At 42.7% G+C, this 11,692-nt stretch overlaps 1 protein-coding gene across 5 annotated transcripts in view; it reads right to left on the bottom strand.

The window, feature by feature from the left end:
- Positions 1-288: 288 nt before the first annotated feature.
- Positions 289-11,692, bottom strand: part of SEC16A (SEC16 homolog A, endoplasmic reticulum export factor) — a 37,415-nt gene continuing 26,011 nt past the window's right edge. For 2 of the 5 annotated variants that reach the window (XM_089535117.1, XM_089535118.1), the window contains exons 21-32: positions 10,518-10,606; positions 9,983-10,030; positions 9,631-9,792; positions 9,075-9,152; positions 8,857-8,913; positions 7,622-7,733; positions 7,076-7,213; positions 6,625-6,719; positions 5,664-5,738; positions 4,990-5,049; positions 2,792-2,854; positions 289-1,904 (exon numbers count right to left, since the gene is read on the bottom strand). In XM_089535117.1, coding sequence (XP_089391243.1) covers positions 1,836-1,904; positions 2,792-2,854; positions 4,990-5,049; positions 5,664-5,738; positions 6,625-6,719; positions 7,076-7,213; positions 7,622-7,733; positions 8,857-8,913; positions 9,075-9,152; positions 9,631-9,792; positions 9,983-10,030; positions 10,518-10,606 — 1,046 coding nt within the window. In that variant the 3' untranslated portion in view covers positions 289-1,835. The remainder of the gene's footprint in view (positions 1,905-2,791; positions 2,855-4,989; positions 5,050-5,663; positions 5,739-6,624; positions 6,720-7,075; positions 7,214-7,621; positions 7,734-8,856; positions 8,914-9,074; positions 9,153-9,630; positions 9,793-9,982; positions 10,031-10,517; positions 10,607-11,692) is intronic. The other 3 variants (XM_089535120.1, XM_089535119.1, XM_089535121.1) reach the window with 3 other exon arrangements.

Here is an 11,692-nt window from a genome sequence, read left to right as displayed (position 1 = left end):
TTTTAAAAAACAAAAGTAACTTTTCTAAGCTCAAAATATAAGTCTTCCTTAGCTCTCAACAGAGGCATGGCCCTCAAAAACCATCACCGGTTTTTCACATTTAAGGTCCTCCATTTTTCTTAAATGTCCTTTATTTTGGTCTCAGTTTTGTCCTACATTTTGTCCCGGTTTTTAGCAGAGAATTATGGCAACCCTATTTGGAATAAAGGTTTTGAGAACCCAGAACCTACAGAAACGTTGCCGCCTTCTTCCACAAACCCCTGGCTCCCCCAATAACCACAAGCCAAGTAAAATGTGAAAAAGTGCTCCAGAGCGCAAAATATTTTATTTAAGAATGTACAGTGTCGATTCTAACATTTAGGACAGAGAGAGTGGCTCTTGGGGGTGAGGAAACCTTCTTGAACCGAGAGAGGTTTTGGCAGTCTATACGGAGAGAAGGGAGATTCGGAGACACAGCTCTGTGTAAAGGGAAAGACACCAAGCTATCCGAAAGGGTTTGGTGATAAAAGAAACCGTCACGTCGGTCAGGACAAGTCCAGGCTCCTGACTGTCAATGGAGAACAATTCCTCCTGAATAAAATCCCTTGGTAGTAGTGTTAAGTTTTAAGGCTTTCCAGATCTCAGATGCATGGACGACTCCACAAATGGGCAACATTAATAAATCCACATTAACATGTTTTTAATAGCCATAAGCTACACTGGTGGCCATGGACTGAACTGGCTTTGCCTCAGCAAACTGTACCCCAAGACATAAATTAGTTCATCTCCAGGCTTAAAGTGGATGTGACCATGATCGTCTCCTTCAAAGACTCCTGGAATTCCCTGAACCAAACCGAAAAACAATTTCACGCGCACCACAGGAAAGGCTTGCTGACTCCAAATCTACTTTAATTTAATTAACGGTGAGGCGGTTAGATATTTAAGACCTCAGCCGTTTGGACGACGGAGGAAGCTTCAAGATGGGAGAGTGGAAACAGATTTCCACACTACATTTTAAAGAAAAGCAAACACAAAGCCCCTTTGAGCTGTTAAAATCAAGCGCTTGACAGGGTCTAAGAAAAGGAGCCATATTGCACTTCCAGAAGAATCATCAGAACAGCACCGCCTACTATACAAAGAGCTTCTGTTTTCAACTATACAGTTTTGCTTTACAGGGACCCTAAACACAGACTACGTACATACGAAAGAAAATCCACTTCCAATTAAGTCTTAGATTACAAATCACAGTTTTGTTTCTCCCCCCCCCCCTCCCTTCCTTTCATTATATGTCGGTTTATTTGGATGAGCTATGTTTCCCTCCCCAAGCGATTCTTGGGGGAATGGGAGACTTCACATATGAAGACAATCCCGGCCAATGTCCTAATGCTTCAGATAAGCAGTCAAGCCAGCTGATGGTTTATATGCATAAAAACTGTGCCCCAATCCCTGTAAGGCCACAAACTGTAATGTTAAAAGGTGACATGGATTCCCTAAATATTGGGAAAGACCCCTTTCTTACACAAACCACTGAAGAGTATCCAAAGTGTAGTCAAGTCAGCTAAAGGGGGAAAAACAGCCCCTTTTTTCCTGTTAAGATTCCAGGAAAGAACGGAAGTCATTTCACTCCTGGTGGTTCATCCCTCTCCAGTTTTCCCCAAAGTTACGAAACTCTGCAGCCAGCTTTTACAAAATGGGGTGCCCTTGGTAATCTATGTAGGCCAGAGCCTCAGAAGAAAACCTATGCAAACTGATGCCCCTCTCCGGTGTGGGAGAGGATGGGTCCTGTGCACCATGGGATCTTGAGTAAGTCTTTGTAAATCCATATATAAAAGCTCAGATAATAAGGTGGCTGGATGCTATTTTAAGGTGGGGTATTTTCTCAATCCAATTCTGCTGGGTCTTGCGGTTCCTGGACCTGCAGCAGACTGAAAAACAAAACACAACATGTTTGAATCCAGTTTTTTAACCAATGCAAAAGGAACCCAAAACAATCCCCGCATCCTAAACAAACATCCTAACATCATAAAAACAAGGACAAGGAACCTTTATCAGACAAAGGGCTCAATTCAATTCCTGAGAAGTTGTCAGGGGTCACATTCCTGTGCTGAGCAGGACCTAAGGCAAAAGGATTATGACCAAAAACCTTGATACAGCTTAATTTAAAAGCTGCCATTGACAGTAATTGAGTCTATTTTCAACCTTTTAGGACGGCAAAGAAACCTGTACAAAGCTGGGAAACCAATAAATGGCTGTAACATGAGAAAACAGTCATAGCTAACTGGGGAATCCCAGAGGCTGGATTTAGCCCCAAACAGGATTGGATTCAGCACCAGAGCCTAAGATTATCCTACTTTTGCTGTTAGTGGAGCAAAATATTTCTATATGGCTAGAGATTTAATATGTAACAAACTCAAAAAGCAGAATTTCTGAAATTCTGTGCCAACTCAAATTCCCAACAATGAGAGGCATGGTATATAAAAAGAACATTCCCAGCAAGTTCATGGGTGAGGTGAGATTTAGAGTAGTGCCTCCCAAGATGGGAGAGACTGGTAATTCTTTTGCCACAGTGTGCCAGGGACCAATACCATATTTGTGTCCATTGGCTATGACTATTTCTATCTTTCATGGAAATTCACCAAGGACCAGCATCAATGGCTGTCTCATGGACCAGCACTGGTCCATGAGCTACCACTCTGAGGAGCTCAATAAATACATTATTGGGTGCCATTCTTGAAGCACTGTGTCCTCCCATACGTAACAGAGAGGTAAAAAGGAGGATCTCTAGGGAAATTACAGGGATAAATCCCATTACCTGTGCAAACTGGGAGGGGTTGTAAAACTGGACTGTGCCTGTTGGGGGTCCTCCCACAGGAGCCTAAAAATGGAGAGAAATTTCCATGAGTGAGATACAAAGAAAGAGATGCTGCTTATCAAGCTCATTTTGTATATCTGATAAAAGCACAACAACACTGGTGTCCCAGGTAAGTGCAGAGCAGCAGACTATCACACACGGATGCAAAAAACAAAAAGGGGAAAAGAAAGTCCATGTGTCTCCAACACTTTGGGAAGTTCCCGCATTACCATCGACGACAGCAGCCGCAATGCAGGTTACAAAACAAAGGCACATGCATAAACCTGAATAAGCTTGATTGGGGCAGGCAGGTGGGGCAGGAACGGGGGAAGAAGCCCCTTTGGCATGCGAGAAAAAGAGCAAAACGGGTTATCTGTGCCAGCTGCCCAAAAAGGATCACTCATTGCCTGGGTTAGTAAGCCTCATGCCTTGCTGGAGAACCTGTTTGCTGGGCTTCAGTGTATTAAGGAAGCCCCTTGTAAGGTGAAAGTTATGTAAAGATGAAGCACATGATTCCTTCTTACAAGGGCTGGGAGAAAGACGAATGTATTTTTACTGTTTTCAGGACGGAGACCAAGATGCCATACATGTCTAGCATGGTGCAGACATATGCTAGCATTGTTACACTGGAGACAAGTTGCACAACATGGCTTTTGGTTCACACATTATGCAAGGATCCAGCATTCCCCATCCACCAAATCAAAAGTGTGTGTAAGAGAGACAGGGGCTATGAGGTATGGCTTTGCAGCATAACTGGTTGCAGTAAGGACAGTGCTTACGCGATTTCTGAGAAAGCACAACTGCTGGCACAACTGTCTTGTCTATCTCTTGCCCTATATCTGAGGATCTCACAGTGGTGTACAATAACATCAATTTAAGACAATAGCTAACAATGCAAATAATTTAAAAGACTAAAAATATATGGCTATTGGACCTCTCAGGTGAGGATATTTCATAACAGGGAAGCTACAGGAAAGAAGGTCCATAACAGGCCTTCAAGATGCCCCAGAAAGGGGGTGAGCTTCAAATAAATATACATAATCACAATATTTGAAAATGGAAGAAGATTTTTGCCTTTCTTGGCAGAAAACCTTATCACTTCCCTTTCCACTGGAGTATGCAGCACGTCTGGTGGGCTTATGGCATTTACTCTCCCTATACACTCATTCCTGTCACGGACATACTGTGCCCTAAACTGAATTCAACCAGACAGCCTTTTTGCTCCATCTAACGCCACTGTATTTATCTGGCACCCAATTTAAAACGAAAGAGTCCCAGCTATGTCTTTGAGGCATAATCTAGCGCTGCAGAACTGAGCATCGCAGAACCATACCCTCCAAATGGCCCAATTTGGCAGGGTCAATCTGAATTATTTCTCTGTTATCCCACTTTCTCAGCTGCTTTTTAAATGTCTCAGGTTTCTCCCTCTTCCCACTTTCTCCCCTTATCCTTCATCTTACTTCAAACTGCGGAAAACTAAAGTTAAACTTCCTGGACTTTGAGAATCTCCCAGTTACCACACATGGCCAAAAGCAGGAGGTGCCAGCCTGCAAGATTTGCCCCTCCATACCATCTTAAGTAAGAAGAGAAACATCAAAATGCAGGCCTATGTTCAACTTTTTTTCCTGTTTGGTTTGTAACACTTTGCCTGATGAAGAAGCCAGTGAAGCATCTAAAACTTTCAACATGTTTAATGTGCATTTTGGTTGGCCCGATAAAGATATCACTGTTTGGTGGATTTTTGTTGTGACTAAAATGAAGTACTTGGCACCAAAATAAACTCAGCAGGGGAAAGAGGAGAGGAAGGGACACAGTTTTGCCCTTGGCTCAGGCAAAAGCAACCTGCTGCAGTATCTCCTAGCTTGTCTCTTCTTCCCTGTTAGTAACTTTGGCCACCTTGACCACATTCTGAAGTTGCCTGACTCCATGTGTCCTATTTTCATCTCTGAAATATTGACAAGTAGGCAGTCCTTCATAGAAGGAGCACTTCATCTTCATGTTGTTGTGTTAGTTCCATACAATACAGGTGGGAGAAGATGAACTGAGGTGGTATTAGAGAAACTACTGAGTAAATGTGAAAGGGAAAAAAATGGAGAGGGGAGGAAGGAGAAGTAAAATAAGGATAGCCAATGTAAGTGAGAACAGCCAGCCAAATGTACCTGGTTAAAATGCTGGCTTACTTCACGTGATAATGAACTCATTGAACTAGAGCGCGAAAGCTACAAAATAGCAAAAAAAACACACAACACATACAAAAAACGGAATCAAAAGTCATCATGCAGGCCACTGCCTCAAGCTCTCAGTTATCCTATCTCATTAAAACGAAGAGAAAAACAAAACATCTCCTGGCGCCAAAGGTTAAATGGTATGAATTACAAAATGCAAGTTAGCTTAAAAACTGAAGAACTTTCTGGGTTGTAAAGAACCTATGGTGCAGCTAGAGACAATGCCTGCATACAAGTTGTATCAAGTTTAGTATTTTCATGGCATTTAACACAATCACTCAGACTCATGCACAGAGGAAACCTTTTTCTTGTTAACAACAACAATAGAAAGCTACACAGCATGACAACTTTTCTTGAACAAGCCGGTTAATGTTTTAATTTATTTTACACATGGCTCCCACTTCACAAAATACTAACTATTGGATAAGCATCCATTTCAATTCTGGCCTATTGCTGATTCTGAAGTGGACCCCTTTCCAGTGGCTACCCACTGCTTGAACCCACTGCCTCCTATTTCAAATGTAAAGGTAGCTATGATCTAAATGTACCAAATATTCCACCACAAACTCCAACCATTTCCACCCGCAGACGCAGACAGGTAAACGTACCTCACCGGACTGGGAGCCCTCTGGGTTGGACTGAGAGAGCTCAGAGCCAGGTGGAAATGTGTCAGAATTTAAGTACTGAAGGAAAGAAACAGAGCAGCAATTAGGCAGAAGAATAAATCAAAGGACAAGAGGACCAAGGACTCAAGGAAGAGCTAAGGAGATGATTTTAAAAATTAAATTTTGTATGTAAGTGGAAGTATGCAAGTTATCATTTAAAAAGAGAGACGCTGCAGCGGGAGTACTTCAATTCAAGTCATAACTGAGACCCAGAGACCTCAGCAACATCCAGTAGAAGAAACACACCCTTTTTGCTTGGGGAAAAAAATAGCTGAGAGGCGATAAGGCTGCAAAACCTGTACTGGAGTGTGGCACTTTATCCACCCGTGGATTAAATAAAGAAATCTAACATGACTGTTACCACCATTGTTTCATTCATTCAATTGTCACACATAAAGACAATATTTGCTTATAATCCATACCACCACATTCTTTCATTCAATCATACACAGACATACAGTGGGCCCTTGGTATCCACTGTGGTTTGGTTCCAGGACCCGCTCGTGAACATCAAAATCCGTGAATGCTCCAGTCGCATTCAGTACAAGCAGTGTCCTTCATATAAAATAGTAAAATGAAGTCTACTTTTTGGAATTTATATCTTTTTGAAATATTTTCAACCTGTGGATGGTTGAATCCACAGATAAAGCATCTGTGGATATGGAGGGTTGACTGTATATCCAAATCCATGACCCCTTCTCTTCCCCTTAACCACAAAGGGACATCATTTCCTCTTTTGCTTTCTCTCAGCTGCTATTCCCTCCTTTGCTCCCCTTGGCCTTAGCAACTAGGCTTAGAAAAAGCACATGTAACCCTCTCTCCTAAATTTCACACAATGGCTACACTTGAGAGTCTCCTCTTTTGCACCTCTCTTGGTCACGAGAACATGCCAATTAAAACTTACTGGATGCTCTGCAGCCATTTCAGGGTTACGTTCATTTCCTGGGGTCATCTGCTCTTCGGCCACGCCACCTTCCAGAGGCTGCTGATCTTCTGCAACTGCAAGAGCAGACCACAAGATGAGCAGACAAGACAAGCTTTGCCCACTTACAGCCACAGTACTTCACAAAGATGAAGTATATAAGTTGAAAACAACTTGAAGGCACACACAACAACAGCAACAATTTCAGTTCAATGAAGAAATCCTACAGGTCTGTTTTCTTTAAACAAGTGATCTGAACAGAACAACAAACATTTATGACATATTGGAAACCTGCCCACCAATTTCATCTTACCAAAAAACAAAACAAAACAAAAACTGCAGCAAAAGGAAAACAGAGAAAACACTAAAAGAAAGCTGTTGGGAGGCCAGCCTTTTCCCTGTTACCTGCTCTCTCCTTGCCCCATTTACTCACCTGAGTTTGGTACGAACATGTTTGCAGGAATGGGCATTGGGGCCAACGGAGCAAAGAGTTCAGAAGGTGCAGGGGCAGTCCCAGGAGACTTCGCTCTGCTTGGGTTCAGGATGTCAACGTAGCGAGCTTTGCTTCCAGCTGAAAAGACACAAGCAGGAAAGGATGGGGGAAATCACAATGAGATGGAGGGCATACTACTGTAACCTGAAAAAGTTACTTTATGACTACAATGTCCAGACTCCCCCTCCCCCAAGGTTTTCAAGCTCGCTTAATAGACAGATCCCTGGGTCGGTGGAGGGAAAGACAGGCAACAGCAAACTAAGACTCCTTCATAGGAAAGCACAGTAGATTTGCAGTGAAGCACATGCTTAATAGTCAGAAGCTCTCAGGTTCATTCCATATAGGTTTAAATCACCCAAAATCAAAACAAAAAACAACCCACTGCTTATCAAAAGGGACAGTGCTGGGCTGAACGGACAGATGACCCACTCATGACAAGGCAGTTACAGCTGTTTTCAATAGGCTCCCACCAAATAGTGTAGGTACCTGCTCTCCTGGAGAACATATTGACTGAAGCATTGGGAGGACCTCCTGGACCAGTGGGAGCTGCCTGAGGAACTTGTGGGAACCCCGTAGGAGGCGGAGGTGGTGGCTTGCTCTGGAAGAAAAGAACAGTGGGCCCTTGGATCAGGGTTCCCTTAGGAACCAGGTTTGGGTTTTGTTTTTTAATTTTCTTACTGCAGTTTGAATTGGACTTCATGGATCATAAGTCATCATAAAATATTGAGTCAAAATTATTTTGGGAGCACTGGTGCTGTAGAGACAGAGGGAGAGCGGTACAGTATTTTGCATTACTTGTCAGGGTTGCTAAACCAAGAAGTGTGCTTTAAAGGGAACTTATTGCTACTTTTCATAATGGCAAAAAGAACATCACAAATAAAGCTCTTGTTTCTCATCTCCTAAGTGCTGCTAGGATGGAAACTGCACAGCACTGGCTCCACTTAAATGAAACTATCCTTTCAAGGTTTGCTACAAAGAGTGTGAGAAATAGCTCTATATGCTAAACGTACAATCCGAAAATAATAACAAAGATAATAAAGGTAATAACATTTTCATAGAATCATAGAGTTGGAAGAGAGCCCAAGGCCATCCAGTCCAACACCATTCTGCCACGCAAGAAGACACACTCAAAGCACTCCTGACAAATAGCCATCCAGCCTCTGTTTAAAAACCTTATCGTCGTTTATCATGTTTGCAAACAAAGATTTATCATCTTACAAATCCCTCCCCATTTAATGTTCTTTTGAGTATCTGCTTTCTAGCTGAGAAGAACAGAAAAAGAAATGAGCTAACCCCAATTTCTTCTGTGACAGAATTTAGTTATTAGAAAAGAGAACACACAGCTATATATAATTGAATCTTTTATTGAGAGGGATATAATAATATCTCAGTATGTATTTGTATATTTTGTTGTGTTCTGATCATTATGGTTTTACTGTTATGAAGCAGAACACTTATACAATGTTATGTTTATAAAGTTTTATATTGCTTCACAATAAATAAAATTACAAAAGAGAGACACAGAAAGAGAAACAGTAAGAGTGGATAGGCTGGAACTACAAAACTGAAAGTGGAAGATGGTTATGGGTGATGAATGGGACTTTCTAAAAAGCATCCTGGAAAGAAGAATGTGTGCACAGCTACACATTCCAGATATAAATAAAAAATGAATGGCTCAACAGATTGAACAGTGCAAGATAAAACCTGAACTTGGCTCTTACCTCTTCTTCTGGTTCATCTAAATTGACCCACCGCTGTTTCTTCTCATCCCAAACAATCTAGACAAATGAAACATTGTGAGGTTACAAAGAGTGTTTCATGCGTCGAGCAGTTAAACAGCTTAACAGTCAAGCAGTGCTTGAAAGAGGGGTGTGAATCTCAGCATCTTAAGGTGAAGCATTTAGCACATGAGCCAAGAGCCATGAATTAGTGTTCTTACCGATTTGTTCTTGTCGTCAGGGAGGTGAGCTTCATTCTTGCTTTTGCCCATCAGCCAGCCAAACCACGTCGCACCGCTCTAAAAACAAAGACATCACTAGCCTTGTTTTATCCCCCCTCTCTTCTGCTTGGTGCAGATGGAAAGCAAAAAGTCATTTCTATCTCAGTTGGTTTCTTATTTCATAAACAGTATGCCTCTGTATATCAATTGCTAAAGGAATGAAAGATGGAAGGAGTAGTTTGCTCATATCCTGCTTGTAAGCTTCTCATAGGCAATCAATTGAATGCAGTAATGAACAGAAAGTTGAACTACAGGAGCGTCTGGTCTGAGCACACTCAGAATGGAAACAATAGTTAGAAATGTTTTAAAAATGGCCCCAAAAATAGGTTTCTCAAGTGCTGGGATTTTGCACAGAAAAGAGAATTACTGCACAGCAAACAGGTTTTCTACACTGAAAATAATATTCTTCCGCACATAAATGTTATATTCTGTACTTCTGTGCAAATTAGAGACATGGGTTTACATGGAAACATTTCTACAGACACCTCTAACCTACCTTCCGTGGCGCTGTTTCCTTTTTGGTTTCTTTTTTGGTTTCTTTCCCTTCTGGGATTGATGGCGGGGGCGGAGAGGGCTGCTTTGCTGCCGAGTTCCGTCTCTCACGTCCCACCGAATGCACAGAGGATTCTGAGGTGGTCCGAGACCGCTGTCCAAAGCCCTGACACAGTACAAGAAAGTGGGGTTACTTTTTTTGGCTCCAAGCAGTGATATTTCTGACTGATGCCCAAGGCAGGGAGAGAAAGGGCAGGGCAAGAAAACAAGGGAATCAAGATGCAAGTTATTAAGAAGAAAAAGGATGGTATGTAAAAGAAGAGACTGAGTGAGAGTGAGTCTACTTTGTGGCATACCATATGGGCTGAAGACTGAGAGGTAGTTCTGGATCGTCGGCCCGGGCCCTGGATAAATACAAAGCCAAGTACATAAACAAGCAGCTAAGCCAACTATTAAAAAATGTGTGTGTGTGGGGGGGGGGGGGGGGAGACTGAGACAAGCCCTATACAACTACTTTCAGCTGCAGATTTAATTTGGTTAGTGTCTTTTAAAAAGAAATCAGTAGGACTTGCACAAATTTCCCCATGGAGGAAAAAAGATCAAGGAATGACCCTCTGCTTCCAATGGACCAGTGAAGGGGACCTACCCACCCAACATACTTGCTTCCTGCGTTGCGTTTCAACCTGCAGTACAGATTCATTCAATATTCTCAGACTACTCTGTGCACAACATACAGTGGGATGGAGATTGCAGCACATTCCAAAACGGAGCCAATAGGCAAGGTGCTAAGATGCTGCTAAGCAAGGCACCACAGGAAAGCTTCCAAACAGACATGGGATGGGGGTGTTGGCAAAATAAGGGCCACGAAAGTGGAAAGAATTAGGCTGATACCATGCTTGCCATCTTGCCATAGAAGTCATCTTCTCTGGGCCCTGGTACAGGCTTCCAACCTGGAGACTCCCGAGGGGCAGCCTGCATAGCTGAGATATATGAAAAGCACAAGCAAGTAAGGTTTTTTGTTCAAATGAAATGTTCCGGTATAGATTAGAAGAGAGGTGACTACTTCCAGTTTCTTCACACCTATCCAGATTTTCTTAATCTCAGCCTCCTTCTCCCAAACACCCTCCAGTTTTGTTCTCAAGTCTCCTCATGCATAAAATTTCCTTACTGTTTCATATCTGTATTGCCTTTTCGTATACAGTTCTAACAAGTCTGATTTCAACACCCACTTGACACAACAGATCAAAACAATAATAATCATTCAATTTAGTGTGAGATGTGCAGCTATTCATCCCATCTGATCTAGGGTGATCAGAATGATTATTCTAAAGCAGCATGGAGCTACTTGGCTCGACTGCTCAAGAAACAGTCCAATCCCAGTTGCAGTCTGGGGAGTCAAAGACCTGAAAGCTCTACAGGATAAACCCAGAAGCAAGAACAAGGCCTGCTGTCACTCTACAGGTGACTCTCACTTTGTCTGCAGGGAGAAACTGGAGTTGAAGGGAAGGGGGCTGCGGAGAATCCTGGAGGCAAACAATCAAAAGAGTCAGAATCAGTGGCAGCATGGCCAGGTGGGCATGTAGGAAGTGGAACATGGCAGCTTTGCTGCTCAGCCTGGAAACTGACCGAAGGGAGAGCAGGGCAAATTCTAGAAATAGGAGAATGACAAGAGGGAATATGGCTCCCCAATGGAAGTGGGAGGACAACACAAAGCTGGGAGGTCCCAGATTTTTCTTTGCTATAGCCCTGAAGGTGCTATCCCGAGAAAAGGGCTGGATGGACAAATGTTCAGTGAGACCCAAGGAGTGTTTTCCTGCTAAAGGAAGGCAATGTAGCAATGGCAGGGGTGTTAACTGTGCAGTTTGTGGATTGCCTGCAGCCCACCAATCCCTTCAGTACAGCCCTTAACGTTCCTCATCAACAAAACAAAACAAAACAAGATGCCCCAAAATGAGAAATCGGTTCCCCTGCCCAGAAGCCCCCAGCTTGTCTGGCCAGAAATAGCCTTATTTCAAAAAGAGAAGTGATAATTTGGTCATGTTTTGCTTCAGAAAAATGGAGAGCTA

This window comes from Sceloporus occidentalis, unplaced genomic scaffold (assembly GCF_023333645.1).
Source record: "Sceloporus occidentalis isolate IW3139 unplaced genomic scaffold, rSceOcc1.0.p SCAF_8, whole genome shotgun sequence".
Lineage (NCBI taxonomy): Eukaryota > Metazoa > Chordata > Lepidosauria > Squamata > Phrynosomatidae > Sceloporus > Sceloporus occidentalis.
Note: the sequence above shows the minus strand (reverse complement) of the source record. Positions and strands in the feature narration are given on the sequence as shown.